Source organism: Pseudorasbora parva, chromosome 10 (genome assembly GCF_024679245.1).
Source record: "Pseudorasbora parva isolate DD20220531a chromosome 10, ASM2467924v1, whole genome shotgun sequence".
NCBI lineage: Eukaryota > Metazoa > Chordata > Actinopteri > Cypriniformes > Gobionidae > Pseudorasbora > Pseudorasbora parva.
In genome coordinates this window covers 46,390,551-46,416,942 of record NC_090181.1, presented here as the reverse complement: position 1 = coordinate 46,416,942, position 26,392 = coordinate 46,390,551, and the positions used below count along the sequence as shown (strand labels likewise).

At 38.7% G+C, this 26,392-nt stretch overlaps 1 protein-coding gene across 1 annotated transcript in view; it reads right to left on the bottom strand.

The window, feature by feature from the left end:
- The window catches only part of esrrb (estrogen-related receptor beta), a 180,639-nt gene that overhangs the window by 69,937 nt on the left and 84,310 nt on the right, over positions 1 to 26,392 (bottom strand). Inside the window, 1 exon segment of the mRNA XM_067456278.1 lies at positions 20,914 to 21,329. Within this exon segment, the coding sequence (XP_067312379.1) occupies positions 20,914 to 21,329 (416 nt within the window).

Below are 26,392 nucleotides of genomic sequence, written 5' to 3'. Positions count from 1 at the left end.
AAAACAGATGAGACAGGATTCAAAACAAAAGATCCCAGCGCTTCTATTCAAATCACACCTCGCCAGATTACATTCACAAACTCAGAGCGCATTTTCAGCAGCGTAACCGAGGCCGCTTTTACCACGGACCGCTCGCTATTTACATAGAGAACATAACCAGATGATACATTATTCAAGCTGAGCACTTCAGCGCTTGATACCTGTACAATAAAAGAGCCGTTTGAGTCGCATTGTGAGAGCAACAATAGGCAAAGTGCTTGATATACTCGGCCATTCTGCTTGTGTCCGTGTACATTTAACTGCGGCGAGGCATTTCAATTAGGACATGTATGGGTAATGGCAGGAGAGATGGCTAAATGCAGGATGACAGTCGGCGGACAGCGCTCTTGTTCTCGTGTGTGAGTGTGGTTTGAATGTCTATGCGCTCGCTCAATTTATTCAAGCTCGTCTTGATCGCTGTGCTGAATAAAAGCAGGAGAATAACACAGAGGGCGGGACGCCGCCGGGATTTACCGGAAATACCTCTGTACCTTTAAATAGTTGATCATGAAATCATATTTGAAAATCGAATATTGCAGTGTTTATTCTAAATGATGCACATCATTGTGTTAACAATCCTGAGTCAGAATAACTTCATCTCTTCTCTGATGATGAGAGCGGGGCCACCTGTCACTCACATGAGATTGGCCAATAGCAAACCACAGCCATCCAATCAATTCCACACAGACACAACCAAGCCCCGCCCCTACATTTGTTCTTGTTTGGGAAGCGATTGACTCGTAACACTAAAGAGAAGTTTTATGCCAACTTTAAATCATTGAGCTTTTATTTAGGTAGAAAGCTACAGGAAGGAGAGCTGCTTCTCTTTTGTTGATTTCTCGTTACTATTTTGGGAAGATGGTCGGTTCATGTTGTGTGTTTTCAAATGCACATTATAAGCATCCAAATTCGCAGCATTTACTGTGAACGGAGACACTGAAACACCGGCTCATGAGCTGCTCGCGTATAAATAAACACAGCGCCGCACTTCACTCCGAAACACACAGCGCATATTTCATGCTGACTTTAAAAAGTGCAGCTTCTGGTGCAACATGGCAAAATTAGATGGGTTAAGTTTGTAAACAAACTTTAAAGTTGGCTAGGGAAAGATAGACCTGGAAGTGTTAAGTAGCTTTAACTGGTTTAAGTTGTAAGGTTTAAAGTTTTAGTTTAGTTTTCACAGACAGTCAGACACACAGATCGATAGATAGATCGATAGATAGATATAGATAGAACCACTAAAGGTATATGAAAGTTTAATTTTTATTATTACATTATGGAAAATATTGAACTTTATCACAATATGCTAATTTTTTGAGAAGGACCTGTAATGTTATATGACCGCTTTTTTAAAGGTTGATGCTGATATCTTAAATGACCGATATACTGTATATAATATCACAATATTTAATTAAAAGATAATAAAAAACACATGCTGCAGTGACATATATATTCAACACAATATTTACAAAATAAACCGTTTAAATCAGTATGTATACTTCAATTTGTAAAAAAAAAAAAAAAAAAAAAAAAAAAGTGTCATTATTCAGCACAATTCAGTTTAATGTTGATTAGATTAAATTTAGTAACAATGTTGCACAGTTAGTATCATCATTAATCTCAATTTATTTCAAATTTTGTTCTCATCTGATAGTGTAGGTGCATTAAATTGATAATATTGCTGATAACTGGTCTTTTAAACCCCACAAAAAATTATATTCATTATACTTTCTAATTTTGGTAAAACTTTATTTTTAGGTTCAGTTATTAACTATTAACTAGTGTCTGATGATCATGCATATTCCTATGATATTGTCTGTTTATGAGCACTTATAAAGCTCATATTAATGCCTTATTCTGCATGAGCTTATTCTACATCCCTTAATCCGACCCAATACCTAAACTTAAACGCTACAAAAACTACCTTACTAACTATTAATAAGCAGTAAATTAGGAGTTTATTGAGGCAGAAGGCGGAGTTAATAGTGAATATGTGTTCCCCATACTAAAGTGTTACCCAAATTTGTTAGCAATGTGCAAAAATACTTGCAGCACAAAACTATTTTACAAAAGAGTATCTTGTCTTCAGTTGAACTACTGTTATATCTCAGCATCGCCGCTGTAAAGCTTTCTTAAAGGTTTCTCAGGAACCTTTTTTTAAATGAATGCCTTTATTTATGTCAGTGGATTAGAGATATCAATGAAGCGGTCAGTAACCTCATATATAGAGCGTGTAGATTATCAGCTTTCTGAAATATTCCTCAAACGCTTCCATCCCCCATTCCCAACTTATGCAATTATGTTAACATTATTGCACAGATCAAGCGGAGGGTCCCAAGATGTATTAAATAATTAGAAATTCAGCCTTTTATCTGGGTTAGACAAATCAGTATGCAAATGTAGCAGATCTCTTTGGGTTTGGGGTAAATAAAGGTGTGGAAATGAGTGTGATAAAGTCTGATCGCGCCTCTTCCTGTTTTCCCATTTGTTGTCACGAGCAGCTAAACAGCTCTAATCAAACACATTTCCTGTGTGCTTCCACATTTCGGCTCATCAATTGGTTTTCCCACAGCTAGAATGAGCAGAGACTCGTTCTCCCTTTATCCTATCATATTTTCTAGCGAAGGAAAGGCTCAAACGTCCTATTCTGGGATGCATCCCTGTGGGATCATTACGGCAGGATACGTCTTGAATTGCAGTGTTGGTAAGCGTATCCTGGCTGTCTGAATGGCAGACTCATGTGAGTCCAGCTCTTATTGTCTCTGAAACACACTCCAACTCTCACACACTTTTGGTCTGGTCCGCATCACAGCTCATTCTGGCCTCTTCTTGTTCTCGAAGGTTTAATAAGCTGCGATTTGGACCAGGCCTTATTTGACCTATGCTTTATGTTACATGACTGTGTTTACATGACACCACTTTCAGCTGAAAACGGAAACTTTGAATGCATTTTGGTTGCGTACGTTTTTGGGAAAACACAAACTTGCGAGTGCAAGGTTTTGAAAAAGCAAACTGTCCTCCAAAAAATACGACCTATATTTACGTTATAAAGTCATGCGCCCTCTAGCTGACGTAAAAATAATGACAGTGTTGTGTTACGTCTGACGTATGACTGTCGTTATTAATCAAAATGCGCTTTCATTTTAATGCAATGTGTGGACTTTTAACCATCATTTGTCATTTCCATTTAGAAAAAAATAAATAAATGTACAACTACACCCAGTGGTGTAGGTTTATAAACAAAGTTTATAAAGAGAGACCGTTTTGCCCAAGTTTTTCTTTTATAATCGCTGGTGTTAGTGTATCACTGAGGAGCCAGTGCGTGTATCCATCAAGAGAAACATAAACAAAGTATTATTTTCAAGTTACAACCCATAGATGCGTCATCAGATGTGAGATGAACCACATCTTTAGACCAGCACACAGGTCGCGGTTTCTGTTTGCGTCATCACATTTCGGACGTATTCTTTCGGTGATGAAAGTCTTTCGGCCAAGAGTGCACCGAGAATGCACATGGCCCATTTTCGGCCGAATATTTGATGCATCCCTAATTAAAATAATTAACAATAATAATAATAATAACAATAATAATAATAATAATAATAATAATAATAATAATAATAAATTGTATTATGGGCCATAAATATGAAACTAAATAGGCTACGGTTTCTTTAACCCTCTGGCTGAAGAACGCACCGGCTGTTTTTCCCCCTCACGAGTCATGACGGGGGATAGCCTATAACTCGCAATACTCCGTAATTTTTGGCCATAAAGAAAAATGTGAGACATAATTATAAACTATTAATTGTCTACTTTTTTTGTGTACACTCGCATAACAACAAAACTTTGTGCTTTAGTAAAATAAATAAAAAAGGTGCGCTTTCTATCTGCGAGAATCTGAAACTCGGTGAATACATAAACATGAAACATACGTCTAAAGAAAGCTTGAAATCGCTAGATTTAAATCAAATAATTCACATTTTATAGTGAATTGTGGAGCTCGCTGGCATAGAGTGGAATATCTAGCGGAGCGTCACGCAACTGTGCTCCGCTCACATGCTGAAAAAGGTGGTCAGTAGCCTATCCTAAGCGTGACGGTAGAGCGCGACAGCCGTGTGAAATCTGAAACCAGTGCTTTTCATTTGAAATGTGAGTGTCACAATATTCTGCGGAGTCACTTTGTCGCCAGGGCCATGTTTGCAATGTGGGCATGGGCCCGTGTGCGCTGCGGGCCCCCCTGCCGCACGGGCCCCAGTGCGGCTGCACTGCCTGCACTGTCTATAGTTACGCCCCTGACTACACCCACCCCATCCCTAAACCTACCCAGTGATTTATAGTCACACACACTTTGAGGACATTCATTTGTTCCCTGGGATCAAACTCACGATCGCATGATGTGATGTGTAGTGCAATGCTTTACCAACTGAGTGATGCAAAACCTGAAAAATTACGCAGATAAAAGGGAAAAATGCTTTAAAATGAAAGTGTCCTGCTGTCAGTAGGGGCACAACTTTAGTAAACGCTCCTATGGGTCGTATTTCATGAGTTCAAATATTGTCTATATTTTTACACACACAAAAACATATTTATTTATTTGTGTTTGTTTGTTTGTTTGTTTATTTATTTATTTATTTATTTCCTGGTAATCTTGAACCAGAGTAACTTCCCCTCACTCTTGCTCCCCTTGTCATCTCTTCTCTGATGATGAGGGCGGGGCCACCTCACAAAAGATCGGCCAATAGTAAACCACAACCATTCCAATCAATTCCCCACAGGCACAATCAAGCCCCGCACACATTTGTTCTTGTTCAGGAAGCGTTTCACTCGGCACAATAAAGGAGAAAAGGTGAGAGTAACTTCTGTTTCATGCCGACTTTAAATCAATTAGGTGGAAAGCTACAAGGAAGGAGAGCCACTTCTCTTTTTCTGACAACAACTATAAGATTTATAAGCACTTGGTGTGTTTTCAAATGCACATTATAAGCATCCAAATCCACAGCATTTACTGTGAACGGAGCCACTCGGAGACACTGAAACACCGGATCATGAGCTGCTCGCGTATAAATAAACAGTGCCACGCTTCACTCCGCATATATTTCTTTCATTAAATCACAGTATTGGCTCTTTCATAGTCACACTAAGCAATATCAATATTTATTCTGATTAATTGTGTAGCCCTGCATGCAAATGTTTCAGATATATGTAAAGGTTTTATTAGTAAGCAAGAGGAAACACTCAGAAATGACGAAGCACTGAAGACGAGCGTGCAATCGCTTCAGTCTCAGAATGGATCTACTCAGAAGTCCTATAAAAGTGATATTTTTTTAATAAAAGTCTTGCGATTGGAGAAGACAAATAAAGTCCCCTTCTCAACATTTATCTGGTTTCATTTCTTTGATGGTTTTTCAGGACCGGTGCCAGGCCATGTTTTGGGGAGAGACTCGGGTCAAGTAAGTAAATTACAGTAAAATGGAAGGTCTTCCTCATCAAAATCTAACCTGACTTTTACAGGCTTACTGTCAGGATCCATTACCTCATAGAGGAAAGAGATGGAGCTTCCATGAAACTTTACACCTGATTTGAGGAAGGGTGGGTCATGGTGGTCTGGAGATGACCAGCTCTGACTGAGGGAACTATCACCATAAGCTGCTTTACAAGCCATTTGGTGGTGGAGCGTTGAAATAAGCAGAAGGCCTTCAGTGAAAGCAAACCCTAACACCAACCGGATTGAGTTCATCTCTGTAAGCATGTACTTGCACAGGTAGTGTACACATTAGGCATGCCACAATTCTCAATATAACATTGAACCACTCAGTACGGCATTCACGGTTCAATACGCGCTTGTGAATTGCGTTTTTATTTTATTTTATTTCATACTTAAATGCTGCTGTACACCTTTGAGCTGCCACTCTAAATCTTTATATATAATAATTTTATATTATACAATACACTAGGAATGTGTACATGGGATTTTTAAAGGGATAGTTCACTTTGAAATAGGTCAAACCGTTCTTGTCTGTGCCTGACATAATGCAGGTCTATGGTCACCACCTCAAAGAGCAGACACAATTAAGTCCAAATTAAACAATCCCCCATCGTAAGTACACACTGATGGCCTAAGACACCAAACGAGCCGTTTGTGTGAGAAAACCAACAGTATTTATATCGCTTTTACCTCTTGTACACCACTACGCCCGACTGATCCGAGGGCGCGCGTGCGTGTTTCCTGTGGTGTAAAAGAGGTAAAAGCGATATAAATACTGTTGGTTTTCTCACACACACCGCTCGTTTCGTGTCTTAGGGCATCAGTGTGTACTTACGATGGGGGATTGTTTAATTTGGACTTCTCTGTGTCTGCTCTTTGAGGTGGTGACCATAGACCTGCATTATGTTTGGCACAGACAAGAACGGTTTGACCTAAAATGATCAAAATTGAAACTACTGGGGAAACAAATACTCCTACATCTCGGATTCCCATGAGGTAAGCTAAAACATATCAAAATTTAATTTCAAAGTGAACTATCCCTTTAAGTAAAGTTTTATGTTTAAGTAAGGTTTTTTTCAAGTCTTTTAAGTAAAATAAAGAAAGAGTATTGCAATAAAAATAAAATAATAAAAAAAATTCTCCTTAACCTCTTTCTGTTCCTGTCGCCTACGAATAGAATAGCAAAAAAAATGAACAGAACCAAAAACCGTGGTTAAAAACCGAGGTATGCATTGAACTGTGGACTTACTATATTGTTGCATCCCTAATACACATCCATTTTTATCTTTAGATAGACACTGATCTCAGCTTCTAAATTCCACACCCTTAAAAATATAGGTGCCAGGAAGAACCTAAAATGGGGTTTCACAGTGATGCCATAGAAGAACCATTTTTGGTTCCCCAAAGAACCGTTTTGTGAAAGATTCTTTAAAGAAACATTTTTTTTCCTAACCATTTTATAGTCTAAAGAACCTTTCTACACTACAAATAACCTTTTGTGCAATGGAAAGGTTCTTTGGATATTAAAGGTTCTTCATGAAACCATACACCCTGCCAAAGAACCATTAAGAACCTTTATTTTTAAGAGTAGAAACTGTAAAACATTTAACCACGTCTACTCATCCTCTTTTGGTCCAGAACCAGAATTGAACTTTCTTGAGAGTAGAAATCTCCTTTATTACTCACAGTTATGGCAGTAACGCGTTACTCTAATCTGACTACTTTTTTCCAGTAATGAGTAATCTAACGCGTCACTATTTCCAAACCAGTAATCAGATTAAAGTTACTTATCCAAGTCACTGCAAGTTACTATTCTAGTCATTTTCCTTAGTAAAAAATAAAAATATATACTTCTGCTTTCTTCTCAAGTCAGGAGATACATTGTTGACGTTACTGTTAAAAATTACATTTCCAATAAAGTGAGTGTTTGCAAAAACGGTCGTCATTTCTATGTTTAATCCGACCCAATACCTAATCTTAAACACTACAAAACCTACCTTACTAACTATTAAGCAGTAAATTAGGAGTTTATTGAGGCAACAGTCATCGTTAATAGTGAATATGTGCTCCCTATACTAAAGTGCTACCTTAGTTACTTTTAAAATCAAGTAATCTGTAAAGTAACTAAGTTACTTTAAAGGAGTAATCAGTAATCAGATTACTTTTTTCAAAGTAACTGGGGCAACACTGATTACGAACGAACAATAAAACAAACCTAGATATTTCAAGGACTCAATATTTAAATTTGATTTAAGAGTTTACGCTTTAAATGCAGGTAAACCGCATTCGCAAGAGTCGCTCTGCATCATAACATGCTCTTTAATCTACAGTAAAGATGCTTTTTCGCATCACACATCACCCCTCAGTGAGCCGACAGAAGGTTAATACAGGCGGTAATGAACAAATCTCGATCGCGATTTTGTGGTGCATATCATATTAACCTGAGCCTCGAGATCATATGTTGAGGGATCTTTTTCTCAAGTTAAATGTGCATGACCTGCGCGACCATAGCAACCTGGAATAATTAGAAATTAATATTTATTTATAATTAATATTTACTTTAGCGCAGAATTAAGAAAGGATTATATTAACATATTGCCTGTTATATTGTATTGTGCACAATGGTGCCTTATAGTCAGCATTTGAACTAATGTTAAAAGAATATGCCTCATAAAACATTTTTACCTCATCATGTTTTAAATCAATTCACTGAACATTTATTCGCATTTAATATTTTTTTCTTATTATTATTAGGCTATGCTTATTACACTGTGAAAAATTATATGATCAATAAGTTATGGCAACATATGTTTGCAGGGTCCTAGAGCACACAGGCCCTGAGTTACACACTTTCAAAAATGCATTTATAAAATAAAAAAATAAAAAGGCGCCTACTTTATTGGAGGGTTTTTACAGCTTAGACAACATTTCCTTACATGTGTATGACTTTTAGCAGTTTTTTATGTAGCTTTAAAGGGTTTCCTGTGAATGACACCAAAATGTTGATCTTAGAGACCACTGTATGTGTGCATGGCTTTTCAATTTGGGGAGGCCAAATTCAGGCGGAAATCCCCAAAATGGCCCTGGAGTTTAGGAGGCTATAAAGCGTCGTCACCACACGAATGTCCCCGGTTTTCCTGAACTTCTCCTGCTATATCTGACACGGTCAGCAGACGCAGCAGCGCTCGCTCTTGTGTCGGATCCGTCGGGATGGAAACCCTCGACCTCGGCCCTGTTATTTACTCTCTTAATCACATCTAATCCACATCTCTTATGCCTCTCTTCTTGTGCTCTGTCAAAAGCTCATTCTTCCTCCTCTCGTCTCTCAACCTGCCCTTGTCTCTTTCAGCCCAAAATCCAGAGCCTTTCGTCTGCTTATTATGCCATTAGTCGTCCGGCTCTTTTGCGAGACAAAAACGAGTCCCTGTTCAATCTAAAGAAAGTCCTCCGTTTCTTCCCCTCCTTCCCGGCCGCGGCTGAAATTACCCGGCGACGCGTGCCTGCGTTTCTAATTGCGCCGGTCGTCCCCGGAGACGAGCCCCTCCCCCCGGCCTAATGAAAAGGCTCGGCCTTAATTACTCCTGCTGAACGCTGATTGTTATTGACAAAACTCCTGTGGCTCGGACAAACGGCTCGAGATTAGCTCCATTACAGGCAGCGCTCCAAGAGGAAGAACAGAGCGATAGAGGGGGCAAATTGCCATCTGACAATACAAAATGAGGAGGGGGGACTGAGACGCTTTCTTTCTTTCTTTCTTTTTTCTTTCTTCAGCTCTCCTCCTCTTAATTCTGCTCATGCGTTTGAGCGTCTCGTCGAGAGTGTGCCGTTTTTTAAGCCAGACTTGAGGTCCGCCACTCACGTTTCCAGCGCAAATATCAGCGTTTTGGACGAGTTGTGACTGTTTGCCTTCGCAAAGGTACATAGACTGTTTAAAGGTGCCCTAGAATGAAAAATTGAATGAACCTTGCCATAGTGAAATAATAAGAGTTCAGTACATGGACATCACATACTGTGAGTCTCAAACACCATTGCCTCCTCCTTCTTATGTAAATCTCATGAATCAAAAACACCACGGAAAAATAAGTGCTTCTCAACATAAACCCAACCGTGACGCAAGCGCTGGGGATCATTAATATGCACGCCCCAACATTTGCATCTGTCCAAATGTGTTCTGTTTGGGGGATTTTAAATTACTGATATCTGGCAACCGCAAGTAGTACACATAGTACAAGTAGTCTGTATTTGATCTCCATTTTGAGATGTTCTGCTTAAAGTGTCCTTCAGTCGGTCTGTGTTCTGTCAGGACTCACGAGCCGCTTCACTGAATAACTGAAATGAGCCAATCAGAGCAGAGCTCAACATTAATATTCATGAGTCTTCCAAATAAGGCAAAAACAGAGCATTACATCCTAAGGAGAATTTATAGGGTTGTAAATGGACCTGTAAAACTGTATCTGGACAATTTTTGCCCTTGAATAAGCCACATACCCTCTGTAGATATCAGAGAACAATTTAACATATTGTTTCAAATCATTCTAGGACACCTTTAAAGCCGATACGACGAGTGTTTAAACACCTGATGGTGTGTGTGTGTGTCACTGATGGACAGAAATCGCAGTGATTCGGAGACTGTCATAATTAATGCTGAAGATTAATAAATACAATAGGGCTTCAACCCTGTAAAGCCTGACATAGGAAAGACAAAAAGTGTTTTCTGTTGACGATCATATTTGATACATCAGGCTCATATAGTCAGATATTGTGAGAATATGGAGGAAAAAACTGCTCAAATTTATTCAGAGACTCAAACTGAGCAAAAAAATAAAAAATAAAAAATAATATCTGCTACAGATGCTGATATTAATATGGACAAAGAGATGACATTCTGATGAACATTCTTTATAGGAGAGACTGCATAAAATGCATATAAATATCAATATCTGCCAATAATAAGTCTTAGTGAGATGATATTTAAAAGCTCAGTTTGATGATCTGTAGTTTTTAATCATATAATGCAAAGCAACACGATGATGATTGACTAATAAAGCTGATGATCATATCTGATACTCATGATTTCTATAATAAATGATGATGGATAATCAAGTAAAGCTCAGTTGAAAAATCACTATCAATATGAAAGTTATTCTTGCGTTTGCTTGATAAGCTCAGGTCAGATTTGACAGCAGACACTTTAGTAAACTATAATAATGCGGCTTTAGAGAGCCTGAAATACTATAGTCTGTACACATTTCTGCTATATTTCACAAATATATTATTAAATATAATATAAAAATATTATATTACATACAATCGCTTTCTTTCCTTCACTCTGATTTCGTGTGTTTAAACCTAAAGGCCCTTCACACCTGAGACAATAATTACAACCTTAAAGATAGTTCTCCATATCTTTTCCAGCTGATGACCGATAAAAACATTGGCAGCCAATCATAATCCATCCTGATAAGTTTTTTTCCTTTTTTTCTTCCTTGTTTTCAGTCCAAATATCTAAATATTCTTAAATCAAGATGCATTTAGATAAGTAAAATGATGAGATATTTTTGCTTGTTTTCTGGGGTAAAATATTAAAATGAAGAGAGTTTTTGCTTAAAACCGGCAAAATGATCTGCCAATGGGGTGAGAAGAATAATCTTATTTCTGATTGAAATCTTGTTTCTTGTTTCCGTCCCAAACAGGTTAAGCACTTGTTAGTTTGTTAGAGCATACAAACAAAGCTCAACCTAAAAAATCTGAATGTAGTCTAACAAAATATTCAGAACATTTAAATGAAGATAAACCACTACAGCATGCTTTGCCAAACACACAAGTGTTATTCTCAGTGGCAGTCTTGCAAAACTATGGAAATAATCTTCTACCTCAGTTAACCCCCATTCATGTTTTTTCAGGGCCTGGTCCTCTGAAAGTCGATATGCTGCAAGCGGTTGGCTCCTTATACTGCTCTATTCCATAAGAAGGTAAGCATAGGAAGTGATGGATAGGTATCCAAACAAGATGTTTAAAGCGACAGAAAAATGTATTATTTATTATTTTATTTCTGTTTGGGACGGAAACAAGAAATCAGATTATTTTTCTCACCCCATTGGCAGATCATTTTGCCTGTTTTAAGCAAAAACTCACTTCATTTAGATTTTATTTTTAAGAAAACAAGCAGAAATATCTTCTGTCGTATCTAGTAAATGCATCTTGATTTAAGAATTGTTAGATATTTTGACTAGAAACAAGACAAAATGACTGAGTAAGAAGAGCATTTTTTGCAGTGCACTGGTGTAGATACTAAGTTATCCACTGCAAAAAATGCTCTTCTTACTTAGTATTTTTGTATTTTTTCTAGTCAAAATATCTAAAAATTCTTACATTAAGAAACATTTACTAGACAAGTAAAAATGATTGTCTAGTTTTGGGGAAAAAATACTCAAAATGAAGAGAGTTTTTGATTAAAATAAGATAAATAATCTGCCAATGGGGTGAGTAAAATAATCTTGTTTTCTGTTTGAATTAAGATTATTTTTCTCACCCCATTGGCAGATTATTGATCTTATTTTAAGCAAAAACTCTCTTCATTTTGAGTTATTTTTCCCCCAAAACAAGACAATTACTTTTGCCTGTCTAGTAAATGTTGTAAGAATGTTTAGATGTTTGGACTAGAAACAAGACGATGAGTAAGAAAAGCATTTTTTGCAGTGTCCATAAAGCTATCTTTTTGGTTATAGTTCTTATTGTGAATGGGCCTTTACATGTCCGTCAGATGGTCCAAAATCTGACCCTGTGTTTTGTCCATTCTCTCTGTAGTGGGAAGAGACGGCTCTGGTCAGTGTGGTCATCTGATCAAATGTCTCTGTAACAGTAAACCTCGTATAGGCGATCAAACAGATTGATTACTAGAACGTCAGCGCTGGCGCCACCATACATTACCACGTCCCTGTCACGAGGATACGTCAATAAGCACATCGTCTTCTTATTGACGATTGGTCATGCACGGTTTATCGCTTCACTGAAAAAAAATAAAAATACTTTTCTTACTTAGTATTTTGTCTTGTTTCTAGTCCAAACATCTAAAAACTCTTAAAATGAGAAGTTTTTACTAGACAAGCAAAAGTAAGTGTCTTGTTTTGGGAAAAAATAACTCAAAATTATGAGAGTTTTTGCTTACAATAAGCTAAATAATCTTAGGACTGACGTGGTTTTACTCAGCTCTAGTCAGAATATGAGTCAGATGCTCATTGGGCTGTGATTATGGGGCGTGGTTCAACCCAACCAGGAAAGACCTCGATTGGACAGACCGACAGCCAATCAGAGCAGCGGAGCGACGCATAACATTAGTTATCAAATGTCAACAGAACTCAACTGCACTGTGTTGCCAAGTCTGCGGTTTTCCCGCCGGTTGTTTTCCATGAACGCTGGGTTGAAGCGATCTCAATTATGGGATATAATAGACCCAGGGGTGCGAATTTTAGGAGCAACCATTGCCAAAATAACACACATTTTACCCCCAAACACCATTTTTATTCCCAGAGAACCTCCCCTACCCAAAAGACAATTACTTTTGCTTGTCTAGTAAATGCTTTTTGTTTTAAGATTTTTTAGATGTTTTGGACTAGAAACAAGACAAAAATACTAAGTAAGAAAAGCATTTTTTGCAATGCTCTCATTTTCAGAATGATGTAATCAAATAAGTTCATAGTGAAATATTGGTTTGACTTCCAAAAATCATAATTATTTCAAACTTTTGACACAGGGCTCCAGATTGAGATCAAATGCTTGCATTTTATGTCCTTTTTTTCCAGCCATTGCAAGTAAATTTGGTTAGACTGGAGCCTCCACAACATGCCCAACTGATAAGAGCCGTAATTCCTGTCACACATGAGAATCATCAAACGACACGAAAGCATAACGGAACCGTTTTATGAGCTCGGACCAATAATATCCAGCTCAGCGCGAGCTCAGAACAGGAGCCGATCTCGAGCATGTGACACTGTTACAGGAGGTGAGAGGCCTTCAAATTCTCTGTTATAAAGCACAGATATCAGATCAAACCACGCTGACGCGGAGGCCATGAGCAAACAGGTTACAGAAGGCTTTTCAATCCACAAATCACCAACATTCGCCATGGATTTAATGTAGCATCGCTAACTGTAATCATGGTATTGTGGCCAAAAATAAATAAATAAATAAATATATATATATATGTGTGTGTGTGTGTGTGTGTGTGTGTGTGTGTGTGTGTGTGTGTGTGTGTGTGTGTGTGTGTGTGTGTGTGTGTGTGTGTGTGTGTGTGTGTGAACATGGGTATTACACTGGTATTACGATATAAACATGAAATATTAGTGTGTTAACAACGCAGGAGATTAATTTTTTCAGTTTAAAGAATTAAAAATATTTAACGCAAATAACGCAGCGTCCGTTTTTAGATCCATTTTTGTCTTAGCGTTACATTATATAACTCCGCGCAATAAATCCGATCTTTCATGCTCTTGTGTAATCGACGCGCCATCCTCAATAAACTAGTCGCTTGCGTGATACCCAGAAAATTGTAATATTCTAATATGATTTCTGAGCTGTACGGTGGCCAGAATAATCCTCCTCCACAGTGTGTTAATAGGCCAGAGGAGAACTGAGTCTGGTTTATTTTTCTCCATCATGCCCTGATGGAGTTTCGGTTCCTTTGGTCGCCTTTGGCTTGGCTTGTTCAGTTGGGGACACTAACATTATGATCAAGTTATTCAACTAAATATACAAATAAAATTAATGAATTAGGTCTTCTTTAATTCTATAAACTATAATACTGATCTGCCAACATTGTCGCTCTCTGATAAATTAAAATAAGCTGATAACATCACTGTTTACTCCAGAACGACTGTACAGCCAAATCTAATTCTGTTGTAATATTGTCCTGTTTGACACTGTGAAGCTGCTTTGAAACAATCGGGATTGAAAAAGCGCGATATAAATAAAGATGATTGATTGATTGATTGATTGATTGATTGATTGATTGATTGATTGATTGATTGATTGATTGATCACATGATTTTAAACCATCGTGCGACAAGACAAAGGAGAACTCGCTGTAGGCGAGTGTCCTATCTGTGTGGGACACACTGAGACACACAGTCACACACACACACACACTGAATGCACAGACAGACCGCGTCACTCTCGTGCACACACGGATTTCTCTTTTGCTTTTGAACAAACAACAACAGATAATTTTTCCAGAATGCCAGTTCTGTCGAGTATTATGATAATAAATGAGTTAAATAACGTCTTAAATGAACTTGTGAGAAATGAGATGCACATGACAGCGTGTCAGTTCCCTGCCCTGTTCGGCAGCGACCGATTTTAAAGTGACAGAAGCACTAATGATGTCTGTCATTAATGTTCATCAAAGAACAAAGGAATAGAGAAAACTGTAGCTTTAATGATGGTTAATCTATATTTAATTTATTACTTATGCAGTTAAGAAAGGTGTTTGATAACTATTACATTTCTGTATATGTCTACATTTACATGTATCCATTTAGGGAAGGCCACAGGTAAATATAACAGTTATTACAATGGGTTTATGTAAAGATTGTTTTAAGTTGACTAAAATTATTATTATTATTATTTTATTTTTTTTAAAGCCTAATAAACATTGAAATTGGTAGCTTTCATTTATACTGTAATGTCATTTATGTTTCATATCAGTATCAGTGATACTGGCCTTCATCCATTAAAAAGATGTCATTACAACAAATATTTAAAATATGCCATCTTAAATGTTACATGCTACATTAATTTGGAGAGTAACTGAAATTACAATATCAAAATATTAAAAACTTGCGATTAATTACATGATTTTTTTAATGAATTAGTTCATTTTTGTTTAATAGATTCCCAGCACTAATATATATATATGATCGTGGAATAATTTACCTCAAGAAAAGCTGTTTATTTCTAAAAGCAACGAGGATTGTGAGGTAAGTTTATTCTGTTAGTGTCTGAATATTAAATGCAAAACGACCGTTTACATGTAAATCCTGCAACACCAAATGTAGTAGAGCAAAGACTGTTTAGACAAGATTTATTCGACCTGTTCTGGACATATTAGTTAGTGTTTATTGTAAAATATCAATAAAGCTTTTGTTTGCAAATGTCTGCTCAGGTGCTATATATATATACACAGGACCATGCTCAAACGTATTTTGGTCCATACTGATGTGAATTTGTATATTTTGTTTTAAAAATATTATGTATTAATTTTAATCACTGTTTTTAATATATTTGCTTCTTATTTAATAAACAAATATTGCAGACAATATAGCCTTAGCGCTAGAGCGATCATGCATTTCACACGTGTCTCATAAATAAACTGAAACTCAAAATGATGTGTGTATCGCATAGTGTACCAAAATCTAATGATTCAGGAAAATGTTGCCACTGAAATGACTGAAAAAAGTCCCAATCAACCTGAATTCACCCTATACTCTTTGTAATCATAACTGGATTGCATTATGTTGTTTTCCCAAATCCCAAAATTTTACTTATAACATTCATCATTACCAATTATTCAGGTGTTAGTATTTACTGAGTAATAACTTGTGTTCGATTTCAGCAGGAGACTTCTTTTAATAACATTAAACATAGTCCACTGAAAAAATGGTCTTCTTATTGTCGTCTTGTTTTCAGTCTAAACACCTAAAAATTCTTAAATCAAGATACATTTATTAGATAAGTAAAAGTACATATGATATTATGTGAATTAGCTGGCTCAATGATTCTCACATCAGTTTGAAGCAAAACTCTAGACAACCACACCTATTAGTCTAAAGTATTGTGGCCACAGATCTATTGTGTGTTTTGCCCTTCATTTATTTTTTTTCAAAACCCATGCATAAACATTATTATCTCAAAAATACAAGCATGTACATACATGTTGATCACACATATGGTAGCACAGTTTGTGCTGAATACGGTGTAAACACACTTTGCCATTAAAGGTGTCCTAGAATGGTTTGAAACAATATGTTAAATTGTTCTCTGATATCTACAGAGGGTATGTGGCTTATTCAAGGGCAAAAATTGTCCAGATACAGTTTTACAGGTCCATTTACAACCCTATAAATTCTCCTTAGGATGTAATGCTCTGTTTTTGCCTTATTTGGAAGAGTCATGAATATTAATGTTGAGCTCTGCTCTGATTGGCTCATTTCAGTTGTTCAGCGAAGCGGCTCGTGAGTCCTGACAGAACACAGACCGACTGAAGGACACTTTAAGCAGAACATCTCAAATGGAGATAAAATACAGACTACTTGTTTATTGGTGGTTTCAGATCATCAGCGGGCGAGAAAGAGCTCGCGTTCGTGCGGTTGCCAGATTTCAGTAATTAAATCCCCCAAACTGAGCTTTTCTGTGAAAAGAACACATCCTGTGTTTTACCTAAACATGTCCAATCTGGCAACCATATGCACGCGAGCTCTCTCTCGAGCACAGATGATCTGAAAACATTATTAGGATATTACATGTTTATATAACGTTAGTTCACAATGTAGGCTAACGTTACGCAGTGACTGATGTAGTCTAATCTGAAATACAAATAGCCAAAAACATCATAGGAAACATCATACTTCACTTCTCAAAAATATAAATATATAACTTATGTTTTTACAAAATGAATAGCCTTGTCAAATGACTAGCGTTTTAACTTATATGGTGGGAAAGGTGACGTTTGCTAGAAGGATCGAGTGAACGATCTAAGCAGAGTATCTACGGTTGTATTTTGTAATACAGAAGAATATTCCCCTTTGTCATCAGACACACTATTTAGTTTGGTATGGTACTTGGAGTTTCCTATTGTTACTGTACTAGCATCGTGCGTTATCTAGACAATGCGGTCTCTCTAAGAAACTTTCAATTTAATCAGAAATTGTTTAAACAGTCAATAAGTGGATATATCGCTACTTACTGCTTGCAGGAATATAGTCGCCCCTTTCTCCAGTTTAAGACGCTGAGCGAAGCTTTCTTGAAATGGGCCCAACAAACGAACGATCTTGAAATAAATTGTTGTGGTATCCGATTATAATAAACCTCAACCATGACTGTTGACATTTTTTATCTGTGGGAAGGCTATGAAAAGTCCTCAGGTCTCCTGAACAGCCTGAAACATGACGTGTCCATGCGAGCAGCTTATTTTGAGGATTCGCTTCATTTCCACCTGACAATGCAAATGTTGGGGCGTGCATATTAATGATCCCCAGCGATTGCGTCACGGTTGGGTTTATGTTGAGAAGCACTTATTTTTCCGTGGTGTTTTTGATTCTCGAGATTTGCATAAGAAGGAGGAGGCAATGGTGTTTGAGACTCACAGTATGTGATGTCCATGTACTGAACTCTTATTATTTCACTATGGCAAGGTTCATTCAATTTTTCATTCTAGGGCACCTTTAATGTGTTTATAAGCAACTGAAAAAAGCACAGATTTCAGAGCATGTCAAAACTTCTGAAGGGACCCAAAACACATCTTTAATATTGGTTGTAACTTGAAAATAGCAATGCGCGGTTTAACAGTACTGGAAAAAAAAAAAAACGGTATATATTTTATTTAAAATGGTATGATATCATGATTTTGCACATTTCTGTATATGCTGCTTTTCCGAAGTTCACCGCTAGATGGCAGCGCTCTACCCAAACTGACCCGAAACAACCGGCAAATGTGACGACAACAAACGAACAAAATGGATAAAGCAGTTGAATCCCACTCAAGATGCCCAAAACGAATTAATAAAGAGAGGAGTAGAAGTGAAATTTGTACTTTAATTATAAAACTGATGAAGAACCATCAAACGCAGCCAAGAAGCATCCGTCCCTATCCTGACTTTAAGACTTCTTAAGAGATCGACAGGTCAGCGAATCATTCAAACCATCTCATTTACACATTTATGTTCTTTAACACTGATCAACACACACACAGCCTAACATTAGATCGAATATAACAATCTCCAGCTTTCGTTTCAACCAATGGCATTCAGATCTCCTAATATTTGCACACCCCTATTTACAGTCGCGTTAGACACACCCGACTGTGTTTATGTGAATACTCACTAAAGACGGACATTTGTACATAATTCTGTGTGTTTGACTGTTTAAGGAAACTTAATGTGTAATGTGCGAGCTCTAAGTTAAAGGCGCGTGTGTGTGTGTGTGTGTGTGTGTGTATGTGTGTGTGTCGTTGTTATGAGCTTATATCTCCTGTAACTGTTATTACGAAATGCTATAAAATCGCTTGCATGTTTAAATGATTTCCGTTCTCCATCCCGAGACGAGCGTGAAATGTTGAATTATGCAGATTGCTTTAGTGTAATGCGATGTCTTTTGAAACTAGAAGCAATTTGCTAATTTTGCTGCAATTATTTTTATAGTCATTAAATGACTGATTTGATGTGATAAGCTTTGCTGATTCATTTACTAATAAACGTTTGTGGTAATTCCCCACTTTATAAACTCAAAACTTGTATAATTGTACTCATTCGCGTGCGATATAGCCGCGCTAATATCAGACCGTGTGGTATCGATTTAATATCGGTACTTCGGTATTAGACTGTGGTACCGTACCGAAGCCAAAATTGTGGTATCGAGCCATCCCTACTTAAAAATAATGCTTTATGTATGTTTCTATCGATGGATACACATACTGGCTCCTCAGTGATACACTACAACAAGAAAAACGTGGGGAAAACGGTCTCTCTTTGTACACTTTGTTCAGTGCATGCGAGTGCTGCCGATTGTTTGAATATGAGCAGTCGTTTTCTCCATCATCGCCCACATGTAGAGCCAGAAGACGCGAATGAAGATCTGTCTCTGTGCACTCATCCGAAAGCACACACTCGTCTCAGTTTCTTATTTAATTATCTAATCTTATTTAATCCTTCATATGAACGTTTATGTGCTTGAAATATTTATATTGATTCAACAAGTTCAAAACAAGACATGGTTTGTAGTACTAGGCTGATTATGTCCATTGAGTCGTCTTCCATGCCGCTTAACAGGACGCGAATGCTGGGCGACTACTGACGTACAGCAGGGTAAATGATATCGGAGTAAAGAGGTTAGGGAAACGTTCTGGGAAGGTTAGGGGAACGTTCTCCAAACCAACAGGGAACGTTCTGGGAAATGTTTTGGGAACGTTCTGGAAATGTTTTGAGAGCATTCTGGGAAGGTTAGGGGAACGTTCACCAAACCAACAGGGAACGTTCTGGGAATGTTTTGAGAGCATTCTGGGAAGGTTAGGGGAACGTTCACCAAACCAACAGGGAGCGTTCTGGGAATGTTTTGAGAACGTTCTGGGAAGGTTAGGGGAACGTTTACCAAACCAACAGGGAACGTTCTGGGAAATGTTTTGGGAACGTTCTGGGAATGTTTTGAGAGCATTCTGGGAAGGTTAGGGGAACGTTCAACAAACCAACAGGGAGCATTCTGGGAATGTTTTGAGAACGTTCTGGGAAGGTTAGGGGAACGTTTACCAAACCAACAGGGAACGTTCTGGGAAATGTTTTGGGAACGTTCTGGGAATGTTTTGAGAGCATTCTGGGAAGGTTAGGGGAACGTTCAACAAACCAACAGGGAGCATTCTGGGAATGTTTTGAGAACGTTCTGGGAAGGTTAGGGGAACGTTTACCAAACCAACAGGGAACGTTCTGGGAAATGTTTTGGGAACGTTCTGGGAAATGTTAGGGGAACGTTCTCCAAACCAACAGGGAACATTCTGGGAATGTTTTGAGAACGTTCTGGGAAGGTTAGGGAAACATTCGCCAAACCAACAGGGAACATTCTGGGAATGTTTTGAGAACGTTCTAGGAAGTTTAGGGGAATGTTCTCCAAACCAACAGGGAACGTTCTGGGAATGTTTTGAGAATGTTCTGGGAAGGTTAGGGGAACGTTCTCCAAACCAACAGGGAACGTACTGGGAATGCTTTGAGAGCGTTCTGGGAAGGTTAGGGAAACGTTTTTCAAAACCAATAGGGAACGTTCTGGGAATGTTTTGAGAGCGTTCTGGGAAGGTTAGGGAAACGTTTTTCAAAACCAATAGGGAACGTTCTGGGAATGTTTTGAGAACGTTCTAGGAAGGTTAGGGGAACGTTCTCCAAACCAGCAGGGAATGTTCTGGGAATGTTTTGAGAACGTTTTAGGAAGGTTAGGGGAACGTTCTCCAAAACCAACAGGGAATGTTCTGGGAATGTTTTGAGAGCATTCTGGGAAGGTTAGGGAAACGTTTTTCAAAACCAATAGGGAATATTCTATTTACGTAAAGAAAACTTTTCTGGCTAACCAATAGAGAAAGTTCTGGGAACCAAAAATTGTTATCTGGGATGCAGCACACAGCTCGTGCCGATGATTACCTTGTATTGTTCTCTTGAAAAATGCCTTGCAGGCTTCGCAGGATGCCACGCCGTAATGATACCCCGACGCGATGTCTCCGCACACCAGGCACAGCCGTTTGGGGATGGAGTTAAGCATGTACTCGCACTTAATTGAGCCGGGATCGTCCAGAAGTGTGCTGGAGCAGTCCTCGTAGCGTTTTCGGCAGCTCCCCGGGGCCCCCATCGGCCCCGTCGGGAACATGGGCGGAGAGTCTAGGCCGTTGGAGTGGCTGTTGATGGCGCTGGCGTAGCCTCCGCTGGCGTCCGAATGAGCACCGGGGCTGGGGTGGCTGGCCGTCTCCACCAGAGAGGACGGACTGGAGGGCTCTGTCTTAATGTAGGAGCCACAGCTGGATGTCATGTGCCGCTCCTCAGCTGCCATCCTGTTCAGCAGCCTGAAACACACACACACACAAGAAGTGTGAGATGAAGCTCAACCGTTTCCAGCCTGGTCTCATTGGACAAATGTACCTGTGGCAACGTTTTTGCAAACCACAAAATACGTACCAGTACGTGCATATTAAGACAGTTTCAAAGTGAACTGTCCACTGGGTGGCGCTAAAAGTGGAACAGATGTGCGTGAATCAGGCATGGTTTGTAACGTTGTTGTTTTTTAACGTACACCCACACTAAACCCTAAACCTACCCGATAGTGTTAACAAAAGCAAATGTGACAAAAATACAATTGTATCCTTGTCATTTTAGCTTGTGTTCTGAACTCGTCTTTTAGCTCTTTTTTCATGACTCGTTTTTCACAGGATTCGTTCCCGATATTTCAGCATTTTTCAGTGCAAATCTGCACCAGCTGAGCTATTGAGCAAGCGTGGTGTGTCAGAAAAGCCAAACATATGGAGCTGGTTAAGTGACGGAAACTCCAAAATGTATTCGTTTACAAATTATGGACTAAAAAAATACTTGCCGTTTTACTGCCTCTAGTGTTCATTTCTGTTGAAAACCGGAGTGATATGCACCTATTGTTACGTATTTTGTGGTTTGCAAAAACGACACCACAGGTATGTTTTGCCATTGAGACCATGTTGACCATTTCAGTGAACAAGTCATCATCATGCTGCGTCTCCATTCGTACGGTGCATTTATAAGAGTAGGGATGAACAATGATGGTTAAATGGCATTATTTTATCGAAGGATAATAACTATAATGCTCAATTGTATGAGAATAGTAGTCATACCACAACAACATAACGCAACTAACAAAAGAACAATCACTTCCAGAACTATTTTTTCCAGCTGATGAACGATAAACATATTGGCAATCAGAATCCATCCTTTAGCTCAAGACGACAAAACGAGCACACTTATAATAAACAGAGTGATATTGTGTGTGTGTTTACTGTTAAAGTTATTATTCATTGTGTGAATGGCCTTTAATCACAATTGCTGTCATTTTAGACATTTCTTTCTACATTATTGCACTTATATAAGCATGAACCAAGAGAACGTCAACGTCACACGCAGGGTTTATAATACCTTATTGTGTTTCCTAATTTATTATATTCATAATCTATATAAATATATGTTTTCATATTGTATATTTACTCTCCTCATTATAAAAACTGGTATAAACTCAAAAAGCTTCTCTCAGAAGATAAAAACAGAGACATTTCTAATAATTCCAAAATATGCTAAAAAAAAAAAAATATTTTGCACTTTATTAAACAGTACATGCTTTTAAACTGAACTAAGTAATATAAGAATTAGGGTTAGGTTTATGATTAAGACCTAGTTATTTACAATTTATTAAAATTAATATAATAAGTATGCAGTATGTACATGCAGAACAATGCTTTCTGTATTCTAGCACAGATTTATTCAGCAAACACAATCATAAACAATATAGTTAAGATTGATGTTTGGAGTTATTCGAGTTAGTAAGAAGGTTTTGCTTACAGAAGGAACACATACAGGCTGTGTTACACTTTTTTTTATCACAATGGACATCAGTAAACCACATGATGCAACTGGAACCATATAAGAGAACAGCTTTAAACGCTTTATATCTGGCAACCCTAAGCATATACAAACATTTCACCAACGCAAGAGAACACAAATGCCAAATGAAGTAAACTAGAGGAAAATATAAAACATTATCAGCCGATTAAGAGAGGCGTGATCGCAAAGGGAAAAACAGGAAAACGGCATCTCAGAATACTTCTCTTCATCTTAATAGATGTTAAGGTAGTTAAAGGAACCAAATCAGACCAACACACAACAATACTGGAGAACAGAGGCCACAAATCAGACCAACACACAACAATACTGGAGAACAGAGGCCACAAATCAGACCAACACACAACAATACTGGAGAACAGAGCCCACAAATCAGACCAACACACAACAATACTGGAGAACAGAGGCCACAAATCAGACCAACACACAACAATACTGGAGAACAGAGGCCACAAATCAGTCCAACACACAACAATACTGGAGAACAGAGCCCACAAATCAGACCAACACACAACAATACTGGAGAACAGAGGCCACAAATCAGACCAACACACAACAATACTGGAGAACAGAGGCCACAAATCAGACCAACACACAACAATACTGGAGAACAGAGGCCACAAATCAGTCCAACACACAACAATACCGAAGAACAGAGGCCACAAATCAGACCAACACACAACAATACTGGAGAACAGAGGCTACAAATCAGACCAACACACAACAATACTGGAGAACAGAGGCCACAAATCAGACCAACACACAACAATACTGGAGAACAGAGGCCAAAAATCAGACCAACACACAACAATACTGGAGAACAGAGGCCACAAATCAGTCCAACACACAACAATACTGGAGAACAGAGGCCACAAATCAGACCAACACACAACAATACTGGAGAACAGAGGCCACAAATCAGACCAACACACAACAATACTGGAGAACAGAGGCCACAAATCAGACCAACACACAACAATACTGGAGAACAGAGGCCACAAATCAGACCAACACACAACAATACTGGAGAACAGAGGCCACAAATCAGACCAACACACAACAATACTGGAGAACAGAGGCCACAAATCAGACCAACACACAACAATACTGGAGAACAGAGGCCACAAATCAGTCCAACACACAACAATACTGGAGAACAGAGGCCACAAATCAGTCCAACACACAACAATACTGGAGAACAGAGGCCAAAAATCAGACCAACACACAACAATACTGGAGAACAGAGGCCACAAATCAGTCCAACACACAACAATACTGGAGAACAGAGGCCACAAATCAGACCAACACACAACAATACTGGAGAACAGAGGCCAAAAATCAGACCAACACACAACAATACTGGAGAACAGAGGCCACAAATCAGACCAAAACACAACAATACTGGAGAACAGAGGCCACAAATCAGTCCAAAACACAACAATACTGGAGAACAGAGGCCACAAATCAGTCCAAAACACAACAATACTGGAGAACAGAAGCCACAAATCAGTCCAAAAAACAAAAATACTGGAGAACAGAGGCCACAAATCAGTCCAAAACACAACAATACTGGAGAACAGAGGCCACAAATCAGTCCAAAACACAACAATACTGGAGAACAGAGGCCACAAATCAGACCAACACACAACAATACTGGAGAACAGAGGCCACAAATCAGACCAACACACAACAATACTGGAGAACAGAGGCCACAAATCAGACCAACACACAACAATAATGGAGAACAGAGGCCACAAATCAGACCAACACACAACAATACTGGAGAACAGAGGCCACAAATCAGACCAACACACAACAATACTGGAGAACAGAGGCCACAAATCAGACCAACACACAACAATACTGGAGAACAGAGGCCACAAATCAGACCAACACACACTATACTGGAGAACAGAGGCCACAAATCAGACCAACACACAACAATACTGGAGAACAGAGGCCAAAAATCAGACCAACACACACAATACTGGAGAACAGAGGCCACAAATCAGACCAACACACAACAATACTGGAGAACAGAGGCCACAAATCAGACCAACACACAACAATACTGGAGAACAGAGGCCACAAATCAGACCAACACACAACAATACTGGAGAAAAAAGGCCACAAATCAGACCAACACACAACAATACTGGAGAACAGAGGCCACAAATCAGACCAACACACAACAATACTGGAGAACAGAGGACACAAATCAGACCAACACACAACAATACTGGAGAACAGAGGCCACAAATCAGACCAACACACAACAATACTGGAGAAAAAAGGCCACAAATCAGACCAACACAAAAAAATACCGGAGAACAAAGAGGCCACAAATCAGACCAACACACAAAAATACTGGAGAAAAGAGGCCACAAATCAGACAAACACACAACAATACTGGAGAACAAAGAGGCCAAAAATCAGACCAACGCACACAATACTGGAGAACAGCAGCAACAAATCAGACCAACACACAAAACTGGAGAACAGAGGCCACAAATCAGACCAACACACAACAGTACTGGAGAACAGAGACCACAAATCAGACCAACACACAACAATACTGGAGAACAGAGGCCACAAATCAGTCCAACACACAACAATACTGGAGAACAGAGGCCACAAATCAGACCAACACACAACAATACTGGAGAACAGAGGCCACAAATCAGACCAACACACAACAATACTGGAGAACAGAGGCCACAAATCAGACCAACACACAACAATACTGGAGAACAGAGGCCACAAATCAGACCAAAACACAAAACTGGAGAACAGAGGCCACAAATCAGACCAAAACACAAAACTGGAGAACAGAGGCCACAAATCAGACCAACACACAACAATACTGGAGAACAGAGGCCACAAATCAGACCAACACACAACAATACTGGAGAACAGAGGCCACAAATCAGACCAACACACAAAACTGGAGAACAGAGGCCACTAATCAGACCAACACACAACAATACTGGAGAACAGAGGCCACAAATTAGTCCAACACACAACAATACTGGAGAACAGAGGCCACAAATCAGACCAACACACAATACTGGAGAACAGAGGCCACAAATTAGACCAACACAACAATACTGGAGAACAGAGGCCACAAATCAGACCAACACACAATACTGGAGAACAGAGGCCACAAATCAGACCAACACACAACAATACTGGAGAACAGAGGCAACAAATCAGACCAACACACAATAATGGAGAACAGAGGCCACAAATCAGTCCAACACACAACAATACTGGAGAACAGAGGCCACAAATCAGACCAACACACAAAACTGGAGAACAGAGGTCACAAATCAGACGAACACACAAAACTGGAGAACAGAGGCCACAAATCAGACAAACACACAACAATACTGGAGAACAGAGGCCACAAATCAGTCCAACACACAACAATACTGGAGAACAGAGGCAACAAATCAGTCCAACACTCAAAACTGGAGAACAGAGGCCACAA